The sequence below is a fragment of the Megalobrama amblycephala genome, linkage group LG15 (genome assembly GCF_018812025.1).
Source record: "Megalobrama amblycephala isolate DHTTF-2021 linkage group LG15, ASM1881202v1, whole genome shotgun sequence".
NCBI lineage: Eukaryota > Metazoa > Chordata > Actinopteri > Cypriniformes > Xenocyprididae > Megalobrama > Megalobrama amblycephala.
This window is the reverse complement of record NC_063058.1, coordinates 33,724,342-33,750,526: the sequence shown is the minus strand read 5'-3', so window position 1 is coordinate 33,750,526 and position 26,185 is coordinate 33,724,342. Positions and strand designations below refer to the sequence as shown.

The window sequence follows — 26,185 nt, the reverse complement described above, 5'->3', positions numbered from 1 at the left end:
CAAATAAAATGGGCTTCCATAGTTAATCAAGAACATTCTGCATAAAGACTAGTTCTCCTATTAATATAAATGATTATTTATTTATTAGTTGAGCTTATTTAAAGTGTATGTGATCTGTTTACGTTTGAATGTTGAATAAGTATTTTTTTGGCCATTTATTTGCATGAAAAGCAGATTTTGGTAAATGTTTATGCACTTACAGGATGTTACAATGTTTATTCTGACATTTATCTATACTATTTCGACAGAGCGTTACACAAAAATATTGCCAGACTTTTCTGTTGTCATTGTTTTTACTGTATAGAAGAACAGCTCAGAGACTGTGTAAAACTTGAGTTTCGTAGAAGAAAGAAGGAACTACATGAGGTTGAGTAAATGATGATGAATTTAGTTTTAGGTGAGGCATCCCTTAAGTAAGCCTTTTAACTTGGAAGTTGTAGTGTGCTTTTTGTCTGATCCATAACTTACAGATAGTTAGTAGTGTTTACTTTAGTATAACAAAGACAAACAATGCCTTATTGTGTGATAATTCCCAGTCAACCTTTAAAAAACGTTTAGTTGTTTTGTGTCACACCTTTACACCATTTTTTTGCTTTTCAGCTCATTACGTTTCATAATGATCGACTCCCAAACCACTGAAATTGAAAGGAGAGGAGAACCACAGACGTTTTATTTTCGCTCTTTCTGACCGCGTCCTCCCAGTTTTGCCCGTGACTCAATGGACTCCCTGCGGTTGGAGTTCTTTCCATGGAACAATGAAGAGGAAATTTACGTTTTGCCCATTAAAGCACATTGAACAGGGCTGGAGTGTTTTTATGCTCTGGCAGTATTGACTTTCCCCGCAGCTGATTGGACGAGGTCAGAAAGTCGCTGCTTGATGTCGAGGGCAAACCCTACATGACTAACATCCCTTCTTTCTGGGCGACGCTGACTTTTTGTCCTAGTACGAGTCCCAGACACAACAGAAGAGCATTTTAACCTCTCGACGGCAAAGCGCACAACACAAAGACGGCTGAGGTCACACACCTGCGCCTCACGAGACCTCAAAGCACTGATGCAGGTGTCTTCCTGTTTTTATTGTGTGCATTTAATCCCTGTTTGCCTTTGTTGTTTTAAAATGTCTGATTGTATTGGTCTATGCATCCATTTCGGTGGAACCAGTTCATGTGCAACTGAGGATGCAAATGTAGGTTTGGCCTTTTAATCACTTTAAGGGTGCGATTTTATTGCTTAGATTTTGCTCTTTCATAGACCATGAGATTCATTTTGCATTTAAGTGTCAAATTTTACAGAGTCCCTAAAGGGACATGGTGATGGAAAAATTATGAGATGTGAGATAATGTCAATGCTTCTGCGTTGTTTTGCATTCCCACGAGAAACTTTGCGTTCGCTCACAAATCTTTTGCGTTTCCCAAAGAAATTTTGTGTTCCCTTGCAAATCTTTTGCGTTCCCAGAGAAAATTTGCTTTCCCCTTAGAAACTTTTGCTTTCCCTCAAGAAACTTTGCGTTCCCTCGTAAAACTTTTGCGTTCCCCGAAGAAACTTTGTGTTCCTCACAAAACGTTTGCGTTCCCTCGTTAAACTTTTGCGTTCCCCGAAGAAACTTTGTGTTCCTCACAAAACTTTTGCATTCCCTCGTAAAACTTTTGCGTTCCCCGAAGAAACTTTGTGTTCCTCACAAAACGTTTGCGTTCCCTCGTTAAACTTTTGCGTTCCCCGAAGAAACTTTGCGTTCCCTCGTAAAACTTTTGCGTTCCCCGAAGAAACTTTGCGTTCCCTCGTAAAACTTTTGCGTTCCCCGAAGAAACTTTGTGTTCCTCACAAAACGTTTGCGTTCCCTCGTTAAACTTTTGCGTTCCCCGAAGAAACTTTGTGTTCCTCACAAAACTTTTGCGTTCCCTCGTTAAACTTTTGCGTTCCCCGAAGAAACTTTGTGTTCCTCACAAAACTTTTGCGTTCCCTCGTTAAACTTTTGCGTTCCCCGAAGAAACTTTGTGTTCCTCACAAAACTTTTGCATTCCCTCGTAAAATTTTTGCGTTCCCCGAAGAAACTTTGTGTTCCTCACAAAACTTTTGCATTCCCTCGTTAAACTTTTGCGTTCCCCGAAGAAACTTTGTGTTCCTCACAAAACTTTTGCATTCCCTCGTTAAACTTTTGCGTTCCCCGAAGAAACTTTGTGTTCCTCACAAAACTTTTGCGTTCCCTCAAGAAACTTTGCGTTCCCTCGTAAAACTTTTGCATTCCCCGAAGAAACTTTGTGTTCCTCACAAAACTTTTGCATTCCCTCGTAAAACTTTTGCATTCCCCGAAGAAACTTTGCGTTCCTCACAAAACTTTTGCATTCCCTCGTAAAACTTTTGCATTCCCCGAAGAAACTTTGTGTTCCTCACAAAACTTTTGCATTCCCTCGTAAAACTTTTGCATTCCCCGAAGAAACTTTGTGTTCCTCACAAAACTTTTGCATTCCCTCGTAAAACTTTTGCGTTCCCCGAAGAAACTTTGCGTTCCTTCGAAAACATTTGTGTTCCCTCGTAAAACTTTTGCGTTCCCCCAAGAAACTTTGCTTTCCTCACAAAACTTTTGGGTTCCCCCAAGAAACTTTGCATTCCTTCTAAAACTTTTGTGTTCCCTCGTAAAACTTTTGCGTTCCCCCAAGAAACTTTGCGTTCCTTCGAAAACTTTTGTGTTCCCTCGTAAAACTTTTGGGTTCCCCCAAGAAACTTTGCTTTCCTCACAAAACTTTTGGGTTCCCCCAAGAAACTTTGCATTCCTTCGAAAACTTTTGTGTTCCCTCGTAAAACTTTTGCGTTCCCCCAAGAAACTTTGCTTTCCTCACAAAACTTTTGCGTTCCCTCGAGAAACTTTGCGTTCCTTCGAAAACTTTTGTGTTCCCTCGTAAAACTTTTGCGTTCCCCCAAGAAACTTTGTGTTCCTCACAAAACTTTTCCGTTCCCTCGAGAAACTTTGCGTTCCTTCGAAAACTTTTGTGTTCCCTCGAGAAACTTTTGTGTTCCTCACAAAACTTTTGCGTTCCCCCAAGAAACTTTGCATTCCTTCGAAATCTTTTGTGTTCCCTCGAGAAACTTTGCGTTCCTCACAAAACTTTTGCATTCCCTCGTAAAACTTTTGCGTTCCCCGAAGAAACTTTGTGTTCCTTCTAAAACTTTTGTGTTCCCTCGTAAAACTTTTGCGTTCCCTCGTAAAACTTTTGCGTTCCCCCAAGAAACTTTGCTTTCCTCACAAAACTTTTGGGTTCCCCCAAGAAACTTTGCTTTCCTCACAAAACTTTTGGGTTCCCCCAAGAAACTTTGCATTCCTTCGAAAACTTTTGTGTTCCCTCGTAAAACGTTTGCGTTCCCCCAAGAAACTTTGCTTTCCTCACAAAACTTTTGCGTTCCCTCGAGAAACTTTGCGTTCCTTCGAAAACATTTGTGTTCCCTCGTAAAACTTTTGCGTTCCCCCAAGAAACTTTGCTTTCCTCACAAAACTTTTGGGTTCCCCCAAGAAACTTTGCATTCCTTCGAAAACTTTTGTGTTCCCTCGTAAAACTTTTGCGTTCCCCCAAGAAACTTTGTGTTCCTCACAAAACTTTTGCGTTCCCCCAAGAAACTTTGCTTTCCTCACAAAACTTTTGCGTTCCCTCGAGAAACTTTGCGTTCCTTCGAAAACATTTGTGTTCCCTCGTAAAACGTTTGCGTTCCCCCAAGAAACTTTGCTTTCCTCACAAAACTTTTGGGTTCCCCAAGAAACTTTGCATTCCTTCGAAAACTTTTGTGTTCCCTCGTAAAACTTTTGCGTTCCCCCAAGAAACTTTGCTTTCCTCACAAAACTTTTGCGTTCCCTCGAGAAACTTTGCGTTCCTTCGAAAACATTTGTGTTCCCTCGTAAAACTTTTGCGTTCCCCCAAGAAACTTTGCTTTCCTCACAAAACTTTTGCGTTCCCTCGAGAAACTTTGCGTTCCTTCGAAAACTTTTGTGTTCCCTCTTAAAACTTTTGCGTTCCCCCAAGAAACTTTGTGTTCCTCACAAAACTTTTCCGTTCCCTCGAGAAACTTTGCGTTCCTTCGAAAACTTTTGTGTTCCCTCGAGAAACTTTTGTGTTCCTCACAAAACTTTTGCGTTCCCCCAAGAAACTTTGCATTCCCTCGTAAAACTTTTGCGTTCCCCGAAGAAACTTTGTGTTCCTCACAAATCTTTTGCGTTCCCTCAAGAAACTTTGCGTTCCCTCGTAAAACTTTTGCGTTCCCCGAAGAAACTTTGTGTTCCTCACAAAACTTTTGCATTCCCTCGAGAAACTTTGCGTTCCTCACAAATCTTTTGCGTTCCCTCAAGAAACTTTGCGTTCCCTCGTAAAACTTTTGCGTTCCCCGAAGAAACTTTGTGTTCCTCACAAAACGTTTGCATTCCCTCGTAAAACTTTTGCGTTCCCCGAAGAAACTTTGTGTTCCTCACAAAACGTTTGCGTTCCCTCGTTAAACTTTTGCGTTCCCCGAAGAAACTTTGTGTTCCCTCGTAAAACTTTTGCGTTCCCCGAAGAAACTTTGTGTTCCTCACAAAACTTTTGCATTCCCTCGTAAAACTTTTGCATTCCCCGAAGAAACTTTGTGTTCCTCACAAAACGTTTGCGTTCCCACGTTAAACTTTTGCGTTCCCCGAAGAAACTTTGCGTTCCCTCGTAAAACTTTTGCGTTCCCCGAAGAAACTTTGTGTTCCTCACAAAACTTTTGCATTCCCTCGTAAAACTTTTGCGTTCCCCGAAGAAACTTTGTGTTCCTCACAAAACTTTTGCATTCCCTCGTAAAACTTTTGCGTTCCCCGAAGAAACTTTGTGTTCCTCACAAAACTTTTGCATTCCCTCGTAAAACTTTTGCGTTCCCTGAAGAAACTTTGTTCCTCACAAAACTTTTGCATTCCCTCGTAAAACTTTTGCGTTCCCCGAAGAAACTTTGTGTTCCTCACAAAACTTTTGCATTCCCTCGTAAAACTTTTGCGTTCCCCGAAGAAACTTTGTGTTCCTCACAAAACTTTTGCATTCCCTCGTAAAACTTTTGCGTTCCCTGAAGAAACTTTGTTCCTCACAAAACTTTTGCATTCCCTCGTAAAACTTTTGCGTTCCCCGAAGAAACTTTGTGTTCCTCACAAAACTTTTGCATTCCCTCGTAAAACTTTTGCGTTCCCCGAAGAAACTTTGTGTTCCTCACAAAACTTTTGCATTCCCTCGTAAAACTTTTGCGTTCCCTGAAGAAACTTTGTTCCTCACAAAACTTTTGCATTCCCTCGTAAAACTTTTGCGTTCCCCGAAGAAACTTTGTGTTCCTCACAAAACTTTTGCGTTCCCTCGTAAAACTTTTGCGTTCCCCGAAGAAACTTTGTGTTCCTCACAAAACTTTTGCATTCCCTCGTTAAACTTTTGCGTTCCCCGAAGAAACTTTGTGTTCCTCACAAAACTTTTGCATTCCCTCGAGAAACTTTGCGTTCCCTCGTAAAACTTTTGCGTTCCCCCAAGAAAATTTGCATTCCTTCGAAAACGTTTGTGGTCCCTTGAGAAACTTTGCGTTCCCTCGTAAAATTTTTGCGTTCCCCCAAGAAACTTTGCATTCCTTCGAAAACTTTTGTGGTCCCTTGAGAAACTTTGCGTTCCTTCACAAAACATTTGGGTTCCCCCAAGAAACTTTGCGTTCCTCACAAAACTTTTGCGTTCCCTCAAGAAACTTTGCGTTCTCTCGCAAAATTTTTACATTCTGTGTGAGCGAATTTTGCGAGATGACAAGCATTAACATATTTTTCCTCTCACCTCATATTTTTTTCCTTCACCATGTCCCTTTAGGGGCTCCGTACATTTGTATGGAAGCTTGTTTCCGCCTTGCAATAAAAAAATAAAAAACTTAATTGCAAATTTAAATCTTACAATTCTTGATATTGTTTACATCTAGCAATTTTTTTTTGTTCAATCAATCACAAACAAGCCAACCTAAAAAACATATATTTCAAATATGATTTAAAAATTCCAAGTGTCTGTGCTTTGTGAATTTCAGCTGGAAATAAAATGAGTACTGAGCTATAAAATAAATAGCATTTCTGGAAGGATTAAATGAGAAATGTTTGAGTACATGTTGAGATTTGTCTTTTGATTGCAGACTTTGGTGTCTTGAAGAATCTTACAATACTTGGTTAATTTTTACAAGAGGAAACTCAACAGGAAAAACAGTGGAGGAGCTGTAATCTGTGGTTTATGAGGTTTCCTACGGGACAGGCCCACTGTTTTGCCTCGATTCGACCCGAATGGGTACTGAGCTCTGAACCTGTCAGTCACTAATTGCATTTCATAAAGGTCAAATCAAAAACATCCACAATTGGATTGGAAACTTCATGAAATTCCCTCCGTCTGTCCAAAACGTCTGTGTTTGTTGCTCGTCCCTGATCTCAGCGGTAAAGACGCTCTCAGGCAGATCAACTGATACCACATGAATAAACACACGTTGTGCTATGGTTGGCACACTCAAACCAGCCATTAAAATATCACAGAGGCTTTTTTCTCGCCACTTTTGGCGGGTATCAGAACAACTTCGCTGATGAGAGTTGAGTGAAGGGTGGCGTACCAACGACAATCCAGACTTTTTACAATGTTTCTATCATGCAAATAAAATTTGACATTTGTATACACATTTGATGTTAACTCCAATGAAGTGCATTTCTGTGTTTTGTGTGGGAACAGCAAGCAAAAAGCATACTTGTGATTAGACGATTTTGAAAACGGGAGGTTAGAGAGTAAATGAAGTACAAAACAAACTAGCTGTGAGGAGCACCTGTGCCGCCCACCACTCCCACTGTCAGTTTGTGTTTGAGTCAGCACTGTGACTAACCGTTGGCATGTGCGCTTCATTCAGACGGGTAAATGACACGAGCGGCTGCTTGCCAAACCTGGTCAAGAAAGGTCACGTAGTGCAAGGATGTGAAATCATTTATTTTACCAGCTTCATGCACAACTAAGGGCTTGTTTTGGTCACTGGAATGGCTAAAAATACTATTTTGTTTTACTTTTAAAGGAAAGCAATCAACATTTAGTGCATTTTTTACAGCTCAAAAAAAAAACTGCGTTTCCCTGCTATAATGTGCATTCATCGCAAGGCTCATTTTAACGTCTTCCACAGGTTGCATATTTGAGGGTATGAATTGACAATATATCATATAATGTTGAAATAAGACAGATGTGGGTTGAAATAATTTAATTCTCTTTTAATTGATTGCAGCACATTGTAGAACCACACATAACAAAAAAGCACTTATCAAATATTTTAATCAGGCTCAGTTTGCAACCTCTTACAATTTGTTAAAATAATATTAAAAAAAAAAAAAAAAAAAAAAAAAAAAAAAAAAAATCAGAAAGGAAGAAGCTACCAAAAAAAAAAAAATATAAGCATTTACAAAAATAATGACTCAAACCTTGACCAAAAACCATTTTAATTTCAAAGAAAAAAAAAAAAGCTTGATATAAATAAGTTAGTTTTAATTTTCTCAGTGTTTTTACAAAGTTATGTACACAAATACACAGGCAGTGTAAATCGTTCAAATATTAATATTTACTTTCTCTATAAATACAGTTATGCATCAGGTTTCACCACAGAATATCTACTTATAGAGTGTTTTAGATGCATTCGGTTGGTCACTTCTGCAGTAAAAAAAAAAAAAAACGAGGCAAAATCAAGGGTGATCGAGTCAAACAAAATCAAAAAAAAAAAAAAAAGATATCAGTAGAAAATTTCACTCAAATTACAGATGATCAAGAAACATCTTACAAAAGAAATAATTTAAGAGGGTGAGAGATGTTTCTCCTCCATGGAAGTGCCTGATAGTAATACTGGTTGATGCTACAAGGTTTGACCTCAGAGTTTGAACTTTTACATCACCTTTGAAAAAAATAAAAAAATAAAATAATAAAAAAAACAGGCTGAGATGTTCGGATCCAACCAGATCCCTTCAAAAGAACTGCTATTTTGTGTACCTCATCTGAAAAATTGTATATAAAAACAGGCACACTGCCTTCAAAACGTGAAATAAACAAATAATGAACAGCATTTCGGAAATAATCTACACACGGCAACGGTGGCTCTTCAAGTCAAACCAAACTCACACCTCCAAAGAAAAAAAAATATATTTTCCAACATAATACTAATTATGTGCTACATATGAAAAGGAACAAATATATATTTATATACACAGGTAGTAAGAAAAACAAAAATAATGAGCAAAAAAGGAAATTCAACCTAATTGCACACTGCTACATACACTGCTTTCAGAAGCAGTTGCTTTTTTTCTTGAGTGCCAGAACTTTAGTGTTTCTGTTTTCAGTGCTTGAACACTCTTAGAGTTGATATGTTTTGTTTCCCCCAATCGCTCCATTCCCACCCCCCAAAAAAACCTTTCGTTCACCAAGCACTGAGGTCATGAAACCGACGTCGACATCTTCAGCCCTGTCAGGAAAAATGAAAGAGAATTAGTATGTTTATTACACATTTCTTGATTTAATTTGCAGGATTAAATGCATTTTCAATTTTTAATTTCCCTTAGTATGATTATGATCGTCTTTTTCAAGTCATTATTCACTTAATTTATTCTCTACACTGTACTATAAACACTTTTATGTGCGATATTGTAAATGTTAACAATCGTGGCAATAAAAATGGTGGCACCTTGAGTCAACGACACCACAAACCAGACTAGCAATAACCCGCAAAAAACTGAATGAAACTTGGGGAGGAAACAAAACAAAACAAAAATAACACTGGAAAATGAGATCATGAAGCGTTTCGAGTCCCACCAAAGCAAAACACCCTTCACTGCTAATGTTATGACTTTACAAATGTGCCGCGACCGGCCGTTATTTGCTCACTGACTAGCAGCCCAGTGACATATCGATTTGGCGGGATGTTTCCTCACATGACCATCTGAGGTAACAACATCCTGAGGTTACATCAGATTTCTGGACTCAAACTGTGGCCAGGTGTTCGATTTAAACACGAAACCTGCACTTTTCATCATATCTACAAGGTGATAAAAGCGCGCGCGCGCGCGCGTGTGTATGTGTAATAAACGAGGCCCGTCGTCGTTCAGGTGTAAATAGCCCTCGTGAGTGAACACACACTGCTGACGTGTAAAATGTTTTTCACTCTGAAGGAAACTCGAGCTCTCGTAGTAAACGCATCGTGTTAACCCTTTCATGGACTCTTTGTGGTTTTAATAAAACGCAGATTAACATTATAATACAGTAAAATAATGGTGAACTGGGTAATTCTGACTAATTTTTTTTGTTCTATAACCGCGCACAATGTTAACCCTTTCATGGACTCATTGTGGTTTTAATAAAACGCAGATTAACATTATAATACAGTAAAATAATGGTGAACTGGGTAATTTTGACTAATTTTTTTTGTTCTATAACCGCGCACAATGTTAACCCTTTCATGGACTCATTGTGGTTTTAATAAAACGCTAATGTTGCACATCTAGATCAGATTAACATTATAATATAGTAAAATAATGGTGAACTGGGTCATTTTGACCTACTATTCTGTTCTATAACCACGCACCATGTTAACCCTTTCATGGACTCATTCATTATGCTTTTAATAAAACGCTAATGTTGCACATATATAATCAGATTATCATTATAACATAGTAAAATAATGGGGAACAGAGTAATTTTTACTTACTATTCTGTTCTCGCACCACGTTAACCCTTTCATGGACTCATTTAGCTTTTAATAAAACACTAATGTTGCACATATGCAATCAGATTAACATTATAATAGTAAAATAATGGTGAACAGTAATTTTTACTTACTATTCTGTTCTTGCACCATGTTAACCCTTTCATGGACTCATTATGCTTTTAATAAAACACTAATGTTGCACATATGTAATCAGATTAACATTATAATAGTAAAATAATGGTGAACAGTAATTTTTACTTACTATTCTGTTCTTGCACCATGTTAACCCTTTCATGGACTCATTATGCTTTTAATAAAACACTAATGTTGCACATATGTAATCAGATTAACATTATAATAGTAAAATAATGGTGAACAGTAATTTTTACTTACTATTCTGTTCTCGTACCACTTTAACCCTTTCATGGACTCATTTAGCTTTTAATAAAACACTAATGTTGCACATATGTAATCACATTAACATTATAACATAGTAAAATAATGGTGAACAGAGTAATTTTTACCTACTATTCTGTTCTATAACCGCGCACCATGTTAACCCTTTCATGGACTCATTGTGCTTTTATAAAACGCTAATTTTGCACATCAGATGAACTTTATAACATAGTAAAATAATGGTAAACTGGGTAGTATTCTGTTCTTTTTCATGTGTAAACTGAAAACACAGTTTCTAACTGCTCTTCTGCGTAAATTACTTAAATGTTAAGATGCAAAAAAAAAAAAAAAAAAAAAGGAAAAAAAAAAAAGAAGATAAGTTGTGCTTACCTCATTGCCTTTATGTGGGTGTCGGGCTGGGGTGCTTTCTGGGTTTTTTGGGTTTTCTGGGTGTTCGGGTCACTTCATCCACACAGATGTGAGACCGTTTGCTTTGACACGACGAGTCTAGTGAGTCAAAACACACATTTGTCATTTGGTTCAAAAAACAATAAAATACTGTAAAAGTACGAGTCCTGAATCGTTCAGAACATTTCACACCAAACGCAACTGCATTGCAACTCTTATTTCATCTGTTTAGATTGTACTCTTCAAATTGCATGATGCTGTTAAATTGTCTTACGCATTTAAAATAAATGCAAACATTTACATCTACATTATCAAACGTTGCGTTTCATAAACATAAGTTAAAATGCAATTGCATAGATAGATAGGATATTTTTCATTATCCAAACAGATATTTTATCGTGATTATACATATTACTGAAATTCAGATCGATTAATTAGATGATTCAGAAAGCGCATACCAAGACAGGAGGGTCTTTTCCTCGGCTCGCGAGGTGTTTCGGGCGTCTCCGCGCTCTGCTCCGTTACCCGACAGTCGTGATTCCCATTAACATCCACATTATTGTCGTTATTATTCCCAGAGGAGCACAAATGAAGATTGGAGCCCTTTCCCCGCTCCGATCTACTGTAGAAACCGGGCACCGAGCGAATATCCAGCGCTTCCCACTGGAATCTGCCGTCGGCGCGCGGCGTGTGTGTGGAGAAGTCGAAGTTCCACGCGTCCGCCGACGCGTCCTCCATCGCCTTCAGTTGCCGTTGGAAATCCTTCTTTAACTCTTCATGATCCACCGGGCCGAACAGGTTCCGACACGCCGACGGCTTGGGCTGGTCGGACAGTCGCGCCTCCATGCGCTCCAGCGTCGGGCTGCCATTAGACAAGCGAACGTTGGACATGTTAAGGCGTTCGAGTCAAAAACGCAAACCCAACAGCTGTTATAAAGCGTTCCCTCCTGCGTTAACGCGATCCAAAACGACGGGCGTGCAGGCAAAACTCGCCCCGGGTGCGCCGCATGAGCGCCGAGCAGAAGTCGTAAAAACACGGACAGGCGACGATCATCAAAACAAAGCAGCGTTCTCGATGGCCACTCCTGTCAACTGCGCGTCGTAGTAAAAGAGGGGAAGAGAAATAACAAGGCGAGGCTTTTCTGCGCCCAATATGGCGATGAAGGGGGATAGAGAACGAAAAAAACGCGTGATTGACACAAAGAGCTCTTTAAAGCACCAGAGGAACGCCGTGGATTGGTGCCTTGGAGATCCGCCTTCTCTTTACGCACATCCCCCACTCACAGTCAGAGAGAAAGAAGATCAACAAACACCGTCGACGAGCCTCCGAATCGTTTCGTTCGAATGCTTCGTTTTCGAACCGACTCACTAAATGATCCGCTGATTCGTTCCACTCATAGTGCAGCTGGAATAACTTTCAATTGTATTTACTGTTCCAGATTGACTAAATTATTATTTATTTATTTTTTGCTTGCTATGCTGGTTTACTTGTTTCCAAATTGAGTTTTCCTACAGGCGAGTGATTCATAAGTGATTCGAATGAATCATTTAAAAGATTTAAAACAAACGATTCATTTGCGAATCACAATCGAATGGCTTATGAATGTGTAACAGTAAAAAAAAAAAAAGAACAATGGAATCTTGTGCAAATGCTTAAAATTAAAACTAAAAGCTTGTTTTTTAGGAAACTTACGAAAATGTTATCTGCTTAAAAGAATCAAACAATTACTAAAAGTCAAATAAACAGTAATTAAGGGAAGATAGCCTAAAATTTAAGTCTTGTTCCTTGACTAAACTAGCTTGATTATCAGTAGAGTCACGGCCTAATGCTTGATAGATGTTTTCTCCATAATGCTCTTGAAATCCCATAAGAAGAATCAATGTACAAAAAACACATGGACATAATAAATTTAAAAGTTATTACGACACTTCTAATGAGACTAAACACAAAATATTCATAGAAATTAAGATATGTTTGATTCCATTACCTGTAATGTGTGAGTCTCTAGTATCTGAAGATGAATGAGACACTAAAAAAAAGTGGAAGTACAACAAGAAATTCACTATGAGTTTAATTTGTTCCTAGAAGTGAGAAGCTGCAATTGTCAAAACATTTCCAGGAACAGCACTGCCCCGATTAGACCTCGCAATCATCCTGACAAGAACTGAGACTTAGGCTGCGTCCTAAATCACATACTTCCCTACTATATAGTAGGCGACACCTAGTATGAGACAAAAGAAGTATGTCTGAATTCACAGTACTTATAAAAGAGATGTCAAAAAGTACTCGGCTGACCTACTATTATAAGTATGCATATGATGGACACTTTACTATCCCATGAGGATTTGTGAATGGCGGTGAAGCGATGCAAATGATGCTGGGAGGTCACATGATAATGACACCATGGCAAATATACTAGTACGTCCAGATTATATTCATACTATATAGAACATACTTTTTTTTTTAGTGGTTGCAAAGTAATTAATTATTCAAAATAAGCACCTACTCAAAAAAAAGTATGTGATTTTGGACGCAGCCGCACACTTGAGTCTGTATGCGTCACATGAGGCGTGTCATAAACTAGCGGCACCGTTTTTTGTAATGCTTTCTAATCTGACAACTACAGAGCCCCACACATGACATGCAAGAAAAAATAAATAAAATTGTGCGCATGATTTACTATTCCGTTCCCACAATTTACTAATTCGTGCGCACGATTTACAATTTCGTTCCCTTGATTTACTAAAATGTGCGCATGATTTACTATTTCGTTCCCTTGATTTACTAATTTGTGCGCACAATTTACTATTTTGTTCCCTTGATTTACTAATTTGTGCGCACGATTTACTATTTTGTTCCCTTGATTTACTAATTTGTGCGCACGATTTACTATTTTGTTCCCTCGATTTACTAATTTGTGCGCACGATTTACTATTTTGTTCCCTCGATTTACTAATTTGTGCGCACGATTTACTATTTTGTTCCCTCGATTTACTAATTTGTGCGCACGATTTACTAATTCGTTCCCTCGATTTACTAATTTCTGTGCACAATTTACTAATTTGTTCCCTCGATTTACTAATTTGTGTGCACGATTTACTATTTCGTTCCCTTGATTTACTAATTTGTTCCCTCGATTTACTAATTTGTGTGCACGATTTACTATTTCGTTCCCTTGATTTACTAATTTGTGCGCACAATTTACTATTTCGTTCCCTTGATTTACTAATTTGTGCGCACAATTTACTATTTTGTTCCCTTGATTTACTAATTTGTGCGCACAATTTACTATTTTGTTCCCTTGATTTACTAATTTGTGCGCACGATTTACTATTTTGTTCCCTCGATTTACTAATTTGTGTGCACGATTTACTATTTCGTTCCCTTGATTTACTAATTTGTGCGCACGATTTACTATTTTGTTCCCTCGATTTACTAATTTGTGCGCACGATTTACTATTTTGTTCCCTCGATTTACTAATTTGTGTGCACGATTTACTATTTCGTTCCCTTGATTTACTAATTTGTGCGCACGATTTACTATTTCGTTCCCTTGATTTACTAATTTGTGTGCACAATTTACTATTTTGTTCCCTCGATTTACTAATTTGTGTGCACGATTTACTATTTCGTTCCCTTGATTTACTAATTTGTGCGCACAATTTACTATTTCGTTCCCTTGATTTACTAATTTGTGCGCACAATTTACTATTTCGTTCCCTTGATTTACTAATTTGTGTGCACAATTTACTATTTTGTTCCCTTGATTTACTAATTTGTGCGCACAATTTACTATTTTGTTCCCTTGATTTACTAATTTGTGCGCACGATTTACTATTTTGTTCCCTCGATTTACTAATTTGTGCGCACGATTTACTATTTTGTTCCCTCGATTTACTAATTTGTGCGCACGATTTACTATTTTGTTCCCTCGATTTACTAATTTGTGCGCACGATTTACTAATTCGTTCCCTCGATTTACTAATTTCTGTGCACAATTTACTAATTTGTTCCCTCGATTTACTAAAATGTGCACATGATTTACAATTTCGTTCCCTTAATTTACTAATTTGTGCGCACGATTTACTAATTTGTTCCCTCGATTTACTAAAATGTGCGCATGATTTACTATTTCGTTCCCTTAATTTACTAATTTGTGTGCACGATTTACTAATTTGTTCCCTCGATTTACTAAAATGTGCGCATGATTTACTATTTCGTTTCCTCGATTTACTAATTTCTGTGCACGATTTACTAATTTGTTCCCTCGATTTACTAAAATGTGCGCATGATTTACAATTTCGTTCCCTTAATTTACTAATTTGTGCGCACGATTTACTAATTTGTTCCCTCGATTTACTAAAATGTGCGCATGATTTACTATTTCGTTTCCTCGATTTACTAATTTGTGCGCACGATTTACTAATTTGTTCCCTCGATTTACTAAAATGTGCGCATGATTTACAATTTCGTTCCCTTAATTTACTAATTTGTGCGCACGATTTACTAATTTGTTCCCTCGATTTACTAAAATGTGCGCATGATTTACTATTTCGTTCCCTTAATTTACTAATTTGTGTGCACGATTTACTATTTCGTTCCCTTAATTTACTAATTTGTGCGCATGATTTACTATTTCATTCCCTTAATTTACTAATTTGTGCGCACGATTTACTATTTCATTCCCTTAATTTACTAATTTGTACGCACGATTTACTATTTTGTTCCCTTGATTTACTAATTTGTGCGCACAATTTACTAATTTGTTCCCTCGATTTAATAATTTCTGCGCATGATTTATAAATCGAGGGAACGAAATAGGAAATCGTGCGCACAATTTAGCCTACTGTTTTTTTCCTGCATGTCATGTCCGGGGCTCCGTAGACAACTGATGAGACATGAGAAATTGAGTCCCCCCAAGGATTGTTGCAACATACTGTTCTGTAAAAGTAATTTAATATTAATATTACACAATAATAGCAATGTAGTATAGTATATAATATTACTATTATACATTTTTAATAAATTAATAAATACATTAATTGTCATGCACACAAACATCATTAATTCGAAACATGTAATTGGGAACTGTATATTGGAAGCAAAAGACATACTATAATATAAGCTAAGCTAGCAGGCTAATCGGTTAGATGTACGCTATGCTAGTTAATAAGCTAACTAAAAAAAAAAAAAAAAAACAGAACGAGAAATGCTTGATTTCACAACCTATTGGGATCAAATGGGAGTGTTATGAATCAGTGTATCGAATCATGATTCGGATCAAATGTCAAACTGCTGAAATCACGTGACTTTGGCGCTCCGAACTGCTGATTCGATACGCTGATTCATCTGTGCTCCAAATCTTCCTGAAGCAGTGTTTTGAAATCGGCCATCACTAAATAAGTCATTATTTTGTTTTTTTGGCGCACCAAAAATATTCTCGTGGCTTTATAATATTAATATTGAACCACTGTACTCACATGAACTGATTTAAATATGTTTTTAGTACATTAATGGATCTTAAGAGAGGAAATGTCATTGCTCCCTATGCAGGCCTCACCGAGCCATCGGATTTCATCAAAAATATCTTAATTTGCGTTCCAAAGATTAACAAAGGTCTTACGGGTGTGGAACGACATGAGTGTGAGTAATTAATGAAAGAATTTTCATTTTTGGGTGAACTAACCCTTTAATTCTGTTTAATTTTGTATTTTGTAATTTTGGTACATAACATTTGTTGTTTTTAAATGTGCTTTATAAATAAACCTGAACTATATATACCTAATCATTTTTAATTTAATTCATTTGTAACATCATATTGCAAAATGTTAGTTTCACCTCAGATGCCGAACTGGAAAAAGATGTTAAAATATCACATACTTAATTAAAGAGTTGAACAGAACCCAGTTTTCCAGTGTGATTTAAAATCAAGAGCGTATTCACACATCTAAACGTGTAATTTGTCCAAATAAAACAGGCACAAACAAGGCAAAATCTGTTCTCATGTCTTTGATATATTCCACACACATTCTCAACAGCACAATTCAACATATAATTTCAAAGTCTTTGATAAGTTCAAGCAGACAGAGCACAGGTTACTGTCCTGAGCCAAAACAGACCTCTACTGACCACTGCTGGGGAGCTTCGGGGTTGCAGGATAGTTTCTGTTACAGTTTCCACAGTTGCACACAGTTCATTCTGAAGGCAAAACGTGTATATCCCAGTTGGTAATTCACATACTAAGCCACTTTAGGATGTAAAAGTTTCTCTTGCCCACTCGGATCAGGCTGAGTCCGTTAGAGAGGATGTGCTGACCCAGAACCAGAACTTGCTCAGGGTTTGCTGCCCTCTGGTGGTTGATCCAAACTCCACCATCCTGGATCATCTGATACCTAGTCAAGAGGGAACAATGAGGATAAACGTGAATTATATGAAGCAAAAAGACATCAGTGCAATTTTAAAACATATATAGGTATTTTTCTGCTTTGGGTCTTTAAATACGGATCAAAAAACATTCCTTAATTTTTTTTCTTAAAGCCCCCCTGTGGTGAAAAGTTTTTTAATGTTGTTTATGTGTCTATGTGGAGTTTTTAACATGCTTTAAGACGAACCATGTGCAAATTCATCAGTCAACACCATTGCTGAGTATTTTCTCCTTAAAACTGCAGTGAAAGAAAGACAGTCTCAAACCCGCGGTCTGAAATCGCTGGTGTTTGTGACATCACAAACTACCTAGTAACCAAACCGACGTTGTAAAGAGCGCAGCATTTACCTCAGTAAGTTGACCGAGTGGATCTCTGAGCTGTCGTAAGCGAGTGGAGGCGGAGCTAATTTGCATATTCATTGCTCTGCGTATATTAAATGAGGCAAGGGTGTAGAGTTTCATTCAAGTAATCATGTAAACCTGTTCTAGTAGACCCCTTGAACAAAATTATGAACCTGTAAATGAGCATATAGGGGCCCTTTAATTGTTTAAGACCCGGACTGAGCCGTGCTATTAATCGTGACTACACTGCAAACTAGCTTTAAACAGAAAATGTAGCCAAGCCACCTGATAGTGATAAAAAGTAACACACTCTGACTAAAAAGTAACAATGTAATAAAATGTGTCAAGAGTACGTGTTACTTTTAAACTGAACATTCCAAAACATTATTGTTAAGATTCCGGCGGTGACATCAGAATGGCGTCACTCACCCACGCGGTCCCTCAGGAATGGCTTGTGCCCGTCTGCAGGCGTCCAGCACCGTCGTCCCCGGATCCAAGAACAGCTCATGGAACGGAGCCTCTCGGAAAAGCTCCTGGAGTTCAGTGTCACTCATCTGCTCCAGGGCCTGGATATTACTGTGGTACAGAGCATTGGTGCACCTGTGTGTACATATATATTAGTAACATTAATAAAGCATTTAAAGAACACACAATGAGACTAAAAGGAATTGATCGGATCATTAAAAGAAGCTAAAAAAGAAAAGTTGCATCTGAAGCAAAAGCGAGTTCATTTAAATATTTTGATGAGTCATATTAAAGAATCGTGCTAAACTGGAGCAGGAATGTCCTTGAATAATGTAAACAGGGTTTTGATTTTGATTCAGTATTGATTTTACAGATATAAATCAGGAGTGAGTGTCCGCTCTTGCCTTTTGGCGCTTTCTAACCCCTCTTTCCCATGGACTAGCTTGGTGACTTCAGCGGCCAGGCGTTTGTGGGCGATTCTCTTGCCCGGGTCCCGCCTCTGCTGCTCCATCACCTTCTCCACCTCCGCTAGCGGCAGGAACGTGAAGAGCTTCAGGTACCTGGAGGATAACAAGTGTTTCTGTCAAGCTAAAATAGGCATTGTTTTTAATATACACCAAGTTTGGGGTCAGTAAGATTTTTTATATTCTAAACAATTAATACTTTTTATTAATCAAGGATGCGTTAAATTTCACAAAAGTGACAGTAAAAACATTTATAATGTTCGCGGTACTTCATTGTCATACACTGATCGGTCTGCGCAGCGCTGATGCATCTCGAACAAGCCTATTACTTGTGTCATTACTGGATGAATCAGCGATTTTGAATGAATCTCTTGAATGAATGATTCAGTGACTCACTCATAAATACTTCACTTATTTCATTAATGGATGAATCAGCGTTTTTGAACAAATCTCTTGAATGAATGATTCAATGACTCACTCATAAATACTTCACTTGTTTCATTAATGGATGAATCAGCGTTTTTGAACAAATCACTTGAATGAATGATTCAATGACTCACTCATAAATACTTCACTTATTTCATTAATGGATGAATCAGCGTTTTTGAACAAATCACTTGAATGAATGATTCAGTGACTCACTCATAAATACTTCACTTGTTTCATTAATGGATGAATCAGCATTTTTGAACAAATCTCTTGAATGAATCATTCAGTGACTCACTCATAAATACTTCACTTATTTCATTAATGGATGAATCAGCATTTTTTTTAACAAATCACTTGAATTAATGATTCAATGACTCATTTGATCAAAAGTGCTGTCACTTTTGATCAAATGAGTCATTGAATCATCCATAAAGACATTTATAATGTTACAAAAGATTTCAGTTTCAAACAAATGCTGTTCTTTTGAACTTTCTATTCTTTATAGAATCCTGAAAAATAAAATGTATCATGTTTTCCACAAAAATGTGAAGCAGGTCATCAGAATTTTTTCTTAAGCAGCAAATCAGCATATTAGAATGATTTCTGAAGGATCATGTGACACTGAAGACTGGAATAATGATGCTGAAAATTCAGCTTTGATCACACGAATAAATTACATTTTACTATATATTCAAATAGAAAAACAGCTATTTTCAATTGTAATAATATTTCACAATTTTTACTGTATTTGAATCAAATAAATGCAGCCTTGGTGAGCAGAAAGCACTAAAAAAATCTTACTTTTAAAGAGTAGTTTATCACAGAGAATCATAATGACTTCATTTCAGTTTGTATTCTCTTTTTGGGTTCAACATCATGAGGTTGAGTAGATGATGAAAACATGATCCAGCAGGCAGTATTAACTGAGGTCACGCTCTGTGTTTGCCAACTCACCCTTCCACGCTGGTATCTGGCAGGCGGAGGAAGTACTGATAGAACTCAAAGGGGGATGTTTTATCTGGGTTCAACCAGACAGCGTTGCCGGCCGTCTTCCCCAGTTTATCGCCCATCGAGGTAGTGACGAGAGGAACCGTCAGGCCGAACACTTCCTCTCCTGTCTTTCTGCACAAGAAGAAGAGAAGATTACACATCAGAGGCTGTGCAATATTATGACGTTTGCATAAATAAGAACAACCACGTTTTATTTTATGCCACACATCTTTAGTGAAGTCTTAAAAGGGATCTATTATGCCCCTTTCACAAGATGTAATATAAGTGTCTGTGTCTGTGAAGTTTCAGCTCAAAATACCCCACAGATCATTTATTATAGCTTGTCAAATTTGCCTCTATTTGGGTGTGAGCAAAAACACGCCGTTTTTGTGTGTGTCCCTTTAAATGCAAATGAGCTGCTCCCGCCCCCTTTCCAGAAGAGGGCGGAGCTTTAACAGCTCATGCTTCAGTTGCTCAACAACAACAAAGCTGGAGAATCTCACACAGACAAAATGAGACACATTTTTACCATAGTAAATTATACAATGTTTTATACTGTTAATATGCACATAGTCCTATTTTATAGTCCAAGGTATTTACCACGGTACGTGTCTGAAAATACGGCACTACATGTACTACTGTACATACAGTACCACTTAAAAGTTTGAGGTTGGTAAGATTTGATGTTTTTGAAAGTCTCTTCTGCTCACCAAAGCTGCATTTATTTATTCTGAAATATTATTACAATTTAAAATAACTGTTTTCTATGTGATTATATTGTAAAGTGTAATTTATTCCTGTGATCAAAGCTGAATTTTCAGCATCATTACTCCAGTCTTCAGTGTCACATGATCCTTCAGAAATCATTCTAATATGATGATTTGCTTCTTAAGAAACATTATTATTATTATAAATGTTGAAAACAGTTGTGCGGCTTAATATTTTTATGGAAACTGTAAAACATTTTTGTAATACACAGGATTCTTTGATAAAATAGAAATCTTTTGTAACATTATAAACAGATTTACTGTCACTTTTGATCATTTTAATGCGTTTTTGCTGAATAAAAGTATCAATTTATTCAAAAAATATATATTTTGGATATGATACTATGTTAATACCATAGTATTGAGAATGGTACTGTGATATCAGTGTTGGGTGCAATTAATTACTAAGTAATCCAATTACTTTTCCCTTGAAAAAGTAATGTAATGGATTACTCTTAATTTTTTCAGTAATTTTATTTAGTTACTTCTTGCGTAACTGCATTAAATACTGTATAGACTATATAAATCAATAGTGGATTTAACATAATTTATAGGGCTGGGTAAAAATATTGATTTCTCGATTTTAATCGATTCTCATTTTTACGAACCGATATCGATTCTTAAATCCCAAGAATCGATTAGTTTAGTCTGTTTTCAGTTGATGAATGAGCAGAATATAGTCTCAGATTTCAAATGACGTCCATCTTATTATGAGATTCAAAAAATAAATACCGTTTAATGTGGCGTGACAGATCGCTTTAGCGCCTCAGTTAAAGAGAAGCATGTGATCATCCTCTCCTCTGCTTTAATACCAGTTACAGCGAAATAAACATGCATGAACATCTGAAGGTATGTTAAAATATACAGTACAACTTACTGAAATCCGTATCATGTCTCGTGTAATCGCTCAATCAGTGTTTCAACCTCGGAAAGACGTCAATAAAACAGCTTCAATGTCACGTGATGTCACATTTACCTCAGAAAAACACATTCAGTGACCATAAACTCATTAGTCAGCTAGAAAAGTGCTCTAGAAAGATAAATATAGCTATGCACCGTTACATATTCATTATAATTTTTAATGTTCTTCAATATTTAATGCATGTTTGAATAAATCAGTTATGACAGCCGCGATTTAAATGTTTATATTTAAAAAAAAAACAAATTGAAGTAGAAATATGACTATATAATTCTAAACTTTATTTATAATAAAAACACCATTGAGTGTAATTTAAGTGTTTGTATATAAATAAGTTAATTTAACCTTCAATATTATTATAGTAGTACCAGCTGACTCTCATGTGTAGTTTACAGCATTAGTTGCCAGCATGAAAATTTGCCATGTACTGTATCTGAAATACTACATCCAAAATAATCGATATCGAATCGAATTCGTAATCGAATCGAAAGCATGTGAATAGTAATTGAATCGAATCGTGAAAATTGTGTCAATACCCAGCCCTAATAATAATTTACCATCCTTGTGTTCAACTTGATGTTGATATGGAATTTAGAAAGTAACGAGTAAAAAGTAATCCAATACCGTGATGATCAGTACAGTAATCTAATTACACTGTTAAAGATAAAATTAGTAGCTATTAATTACTTTTTTAGAGTAACTTACTCAACTGATATACAGTTGTGCTCAAAAATTTACATACCAAATGTTAATCATTTTAACAAAATAAGAAGGATCATAAAAATTGCATGTTATTTTTTATTTAGTACTGTCATGAATAAACTATTTTGCATAAGAGATGTTTACATATAGTCAAAAAATAGCTGAATTTATAAAAATGACCCGTTCAAAAATGTACATACCCTTGATTCTTAATGGGTTAGTTCACCCAAAAATGAAAATTCTGTCATTAATTACTCACGCTCATGTCGTTCCACACCCGTAAGACCTTCATTCATCTTTGGAACACAAATTAAGATATTTTTGATGAAATCCGATGGCTCCTTAAGGCCTCCATAGCCAGCAATGACATTTCCTCTTTCAAGATCCATTAATGTACTAAAAACATATTTAAATCAGTTAATGCGAGTACAGTGGTTCAATATTAATATTATAAAGCAACGAGAATATTTTTGGTGCACCAAAAAAAACAAAATAACGACTTATATAGTGATGGCCGATTTCAAAACACTGCTTCATGAAGATTCGGAGCGTTATGAATCAGTGTATCGAATCAGCTGTTCGGAGCGCCAAAGTCACGTGATTTCATCAATTTGACACGCGATCTGAATCATGATTCGACACAAAAGATTCATAACGCTCCGAAGCTTCCTGAAGCAGTGTTTTGAAATCGGCCATCACTATATAAGTCGTTATTTTGGCGCACCAAAAATATTCTCGTTGCTTTATAATATTAATATTGAACCACTGTACTCACATGAACTGATTTAAATATGTTTTTAGTACATTAATGGATCTTGAGAGAGGAAATGTCATTGCTGGCTATGGAGGCCTCACTCGGATTTCATCAAAAATATCTTAATTTTTGTTCTGAAGATGAATGAAGGTCTTACGGGTGTGGAACGACATGAGCGTGAGTAATTAATGACAGAATTTTCATTTTTGGGCGAACTAACCCTTTAAGAATCAAGGGTATGTACATTTTTGAACGGGTCATTTTTATAAATTCAGCTATTTTTTGACTATATGTAAACATCTTTTATGCAAAACAGTTTATTCAGGATAGTACTAAACAAAAAATAACATGCATTTTGCATGATCCCTCTTATTTTGTTAAAATAATTAACATTTTGCAGATTCTGCAAGGAGTATGTAAACTTTTGAGCACAACTGTATATATATATATATATATATATATATATATATATATATATATACCATAGTACTGAGGTTGTGTCTGTTTACACTGGTATTTGTGATGTCACACCTGTGGATGAGCTCGTGTCCGCTCATGATGTTTCCCAGCTGATCGGTTCCGCCCAGCTGGATCCTGCAGCCGTGCAGCTGATGCAGACGGTAGAAGTCAAAGGCCTGGAAGAGCTGGTAGGAGAACTCGGTGAAGCTCATGCCCTCCGCGCTCTTCAGCCGAGACTGGACGCTGTGTCTGCTGAGCATCGTGCCCATCCGAAAACATCTTCCGACCTCCGAGAAGAACTCCAGCACATGCCAGTCCTTGTACCAGCTGCGGTTATTGAGCACCGTCAGCCGGCCCAGCCTGCTCGGGTCCGGGCAGAAGTGCAGCTCGTGGTGGGTGAAGATCCGGTGGAGGCTCTCCAGAATCCCGCGGGCGTTCTGCTCCACCGTAGCCGGGGAGAGGCGCTCTCTCTCGGCCGACCTCCCGCTCGGATCCCCGATCTGCGCCGTGGCTCCGCCGAGCAGCGCGATGACGCCATGACCCGCGGCTCTGAAGTGCAGCAGGCCGATGATGGCGAGCAGGTTTCCGGCGTGAAGGCTGTCCGCGGTCGGGTCGAAGCCGCAGTAGACGGTCTGCGGACCGGACCGGAGCAGATCCGGGAGCTCAGCTTGAGCTGCGCGCTCAGGGAACGACTCCTTCAGGAGGCCTCGGTTATGCAGGGATAAGAGGATCCCGCTTCGTTTAGATGGAGAACAGTGGAATGAAGATGTTTTTGTTAATATGACATGTGATTTAACTCTGCACACGCTTCGGCATGACCGCGCAATGGACGCAGCCATGTTTGTACGTCATGGACACTCTCGCCTCCTATTGGACAGATTTGGGAGTGTAGGAAAAAAAAGTGAGTAGAGTGGCGTTTAAAGGGGCAGTTCACCCAAAAAATGAAAATTCTGTCATCTTTTATTTATCCTCAAGTTGTTATAAACCTGTATGAGTTTCTTTGTTCTGCTGAACACAAAAGAAGATATTTTGAAAAATGTTGGTTGGCAGTTGTTGGTCCCCATTGACTTTCATTGTATGAAAAAAAAATACTATGGAAATCAGCAACTGTTTGGTTGCTGATATTTTTTTTTTAAAAGAAAAGAAATAAATTCATACAGATTTGGAACAACTTGAAGGTGAGTAAATGATGACAGCGTTTTCACTTTTGTGATCCCTTTAATTACTGTTATCCCACTAGAGGGCGTGCGGTGGCCCAAAAATCCGAATCCTCCCGCACTTAAAGGGATAGTTCACCCAAAAATGAAAATTCTATCATCATTTACTAACCCTCAAATTGTTCCAAATCTGTATAAATTTCTTTGTTTTGTTGAGCACAAAGGAAGACATTTTGAAGAATGTGCTGAACTGAACAGTTTTGGGGCACCATTGACTTCTATAGTAGTTGTTTTCCTACTATGAAAGTCAATGGTGCCCCAAAGTGGCCTGGTTACAAACTTTTTTCAAAATATCTTCCTTTTTTATACAGATTTGGAACAACTTGAGGGTGAGTAAATGATGACAGCGTTTTCACTTTTGGGTGAACTATCCATTTAATTACTGTTACCCACTAGAGGGCGTGCGGTGGCCCAAAAATCAGAATCCTCCATTAAACCGCACTTAAAGGGATAGTTCACCCAAAAATGAAAATTCTATCATTTACTCACCCTCAAATTGTTCCAAATCTGTATAAATTTCTTTGTTTTGTTGAACACAAAGGAAGATATTTTGAAGAATGTGTTGAACTGAACAGTTTTGGGGCACCATTGACTTCTATAGTAGTTTTTTTCCTACTATGGAAGTCAATGGTGCCCCAAAGTGGCTTTCTTCAAAATATCTTCCTTTTTTATACAGATTTGGAACAACTTGAGGGTGAGTAAATGGAATTTTCATTTTTGGGTGAACTATCCCTTTAATTCTCATGGCTTTTTCATCTTTATGGTGAAGGTTATAAACTAAAGAAGTGCAATCGTTTACATATGCTAGTTCTACGGGTTGACATTAAAAGAAAAAAAAAAAATCGAGATTGCAGTTTCTTTTAAATTATTTTTTTTTATAATGTAATAACAAACGACTGTGATTGGTCCACACTGACGTATTGTTGAACTACTCTTTTCTGTGCTGAGTACTTTAATAAAGATTACACAAAAACTTAATAAACTAGTTAAAATCATAAAACATTTTAGTAAACAAATATTTTAGATTTTAAATTAATCAAAATAGATCCTAAATAGTAGGATCGATGAAGAAAGAATTTGTACTTGTTCCTGAAAAAATACTATAGTGTTTTTGAACCATACTACAGTAAATTGTAGAATACTGTATATATTATAGTATTTACAACACTGTTAATGAATGCAACAGCATACTGTAGTATTAACTATAGTGAGCTGATAAACTGTAATAAATACTGTAGTATACTTTAGTTTTTACTACAGTAAACTGTAGTGTATACTGTTGTATAATATACCCTATAGTTGTAGAAAACTTAGTACAATTTGTCTATATTACTATAGTTGTTATATTATCACAGCAACTATAGAATTACCACAATAAATTAATTCAAGTACTTTACTATAGTATGGTTCAAAAACACTATAGTATTTACTATAAATTACTATAGTATTTTTTCACCTGGGACTCTACAATGTACACCACTAGAAGGCGCTATACAACTTGTTTTCATTTATGAAATATGTGAACTCTTTTTACAAACTACTTAGACTTTGCATATTAAAGATAAAATGTGTCACATTTGAGTTTTGCAAAGATGTATTTTATTTTGAGACAGGACTAGATATACATTTATCAAACATTTGTCTATATTAAGCCAAAGTACAACAAAAACATCACCACTGAGGCTTTTTCGCAGCAGCAGTATATTAATAATCAGCTAATAAAGATCTGTGTATATC

The 26,185-nt window shown here is 37.1% G+C and overlaps 2 protein-coding genes across 2 annotated transcripts; both read right to left on the bottom strand.

Moving 5' to 3' along the window:
• Nucleotides 1-7,212: 7,212 nt before the first annotated feature.
• Nucleotides 7,213-11,793, bottom strand: cdkn1bb (cyclin-dependent kinase inhibitor 1Bb). The gene is made up of 3 exons (XM_048158799.1): nt 10,974-11,793; nt 10,498-10,614; nt 7,213-8,472 (listed from the first exon to the last, which is right to left on the bottom strand). The coding sequence occupies exons 1-2, from the start codon at nt 11,404-11,406 to the stop codon at nt 10,508-10,510; spliced, it is 540 nt and encodes a 179-aa protein (XP_048014756.1). The 5' UTR covers nt 11,407-11,793; the 3' UTR covers nt 7,213-8,472; nt 10,498-10,507.
• Nucleotides 11,794-16,510: 4,717 nt separating this feature from the next.
• On the bottom strand, nt 16,511-24,086 carry yars2 (tyrosyl-tRNA synthetase 2, mitochondrial). Its single transcript, XM_048159229.1, has 5 exons — nt 23,304-24,086; nt 19,595-19,762; nt 18,152-18,307; nt 17,712-17,882; nt 16,511-16,908 (listed from the first exon to the last, which is right to left on the bottom strand). Exons 1-5 carry the CDS (start codon nt 24,068-24,070, stop codon nt 16,749-16,751), a joined length of 1,422 nt encoding a protein of 473 aa, XP_048015186.1. The 5' UTR covers nt 24,071-24,086; the 3' UTR covers nt 16,511-16,748.
• Nucleotides 24,087-26,185: the final 2,099 nt, after the last annotated feature.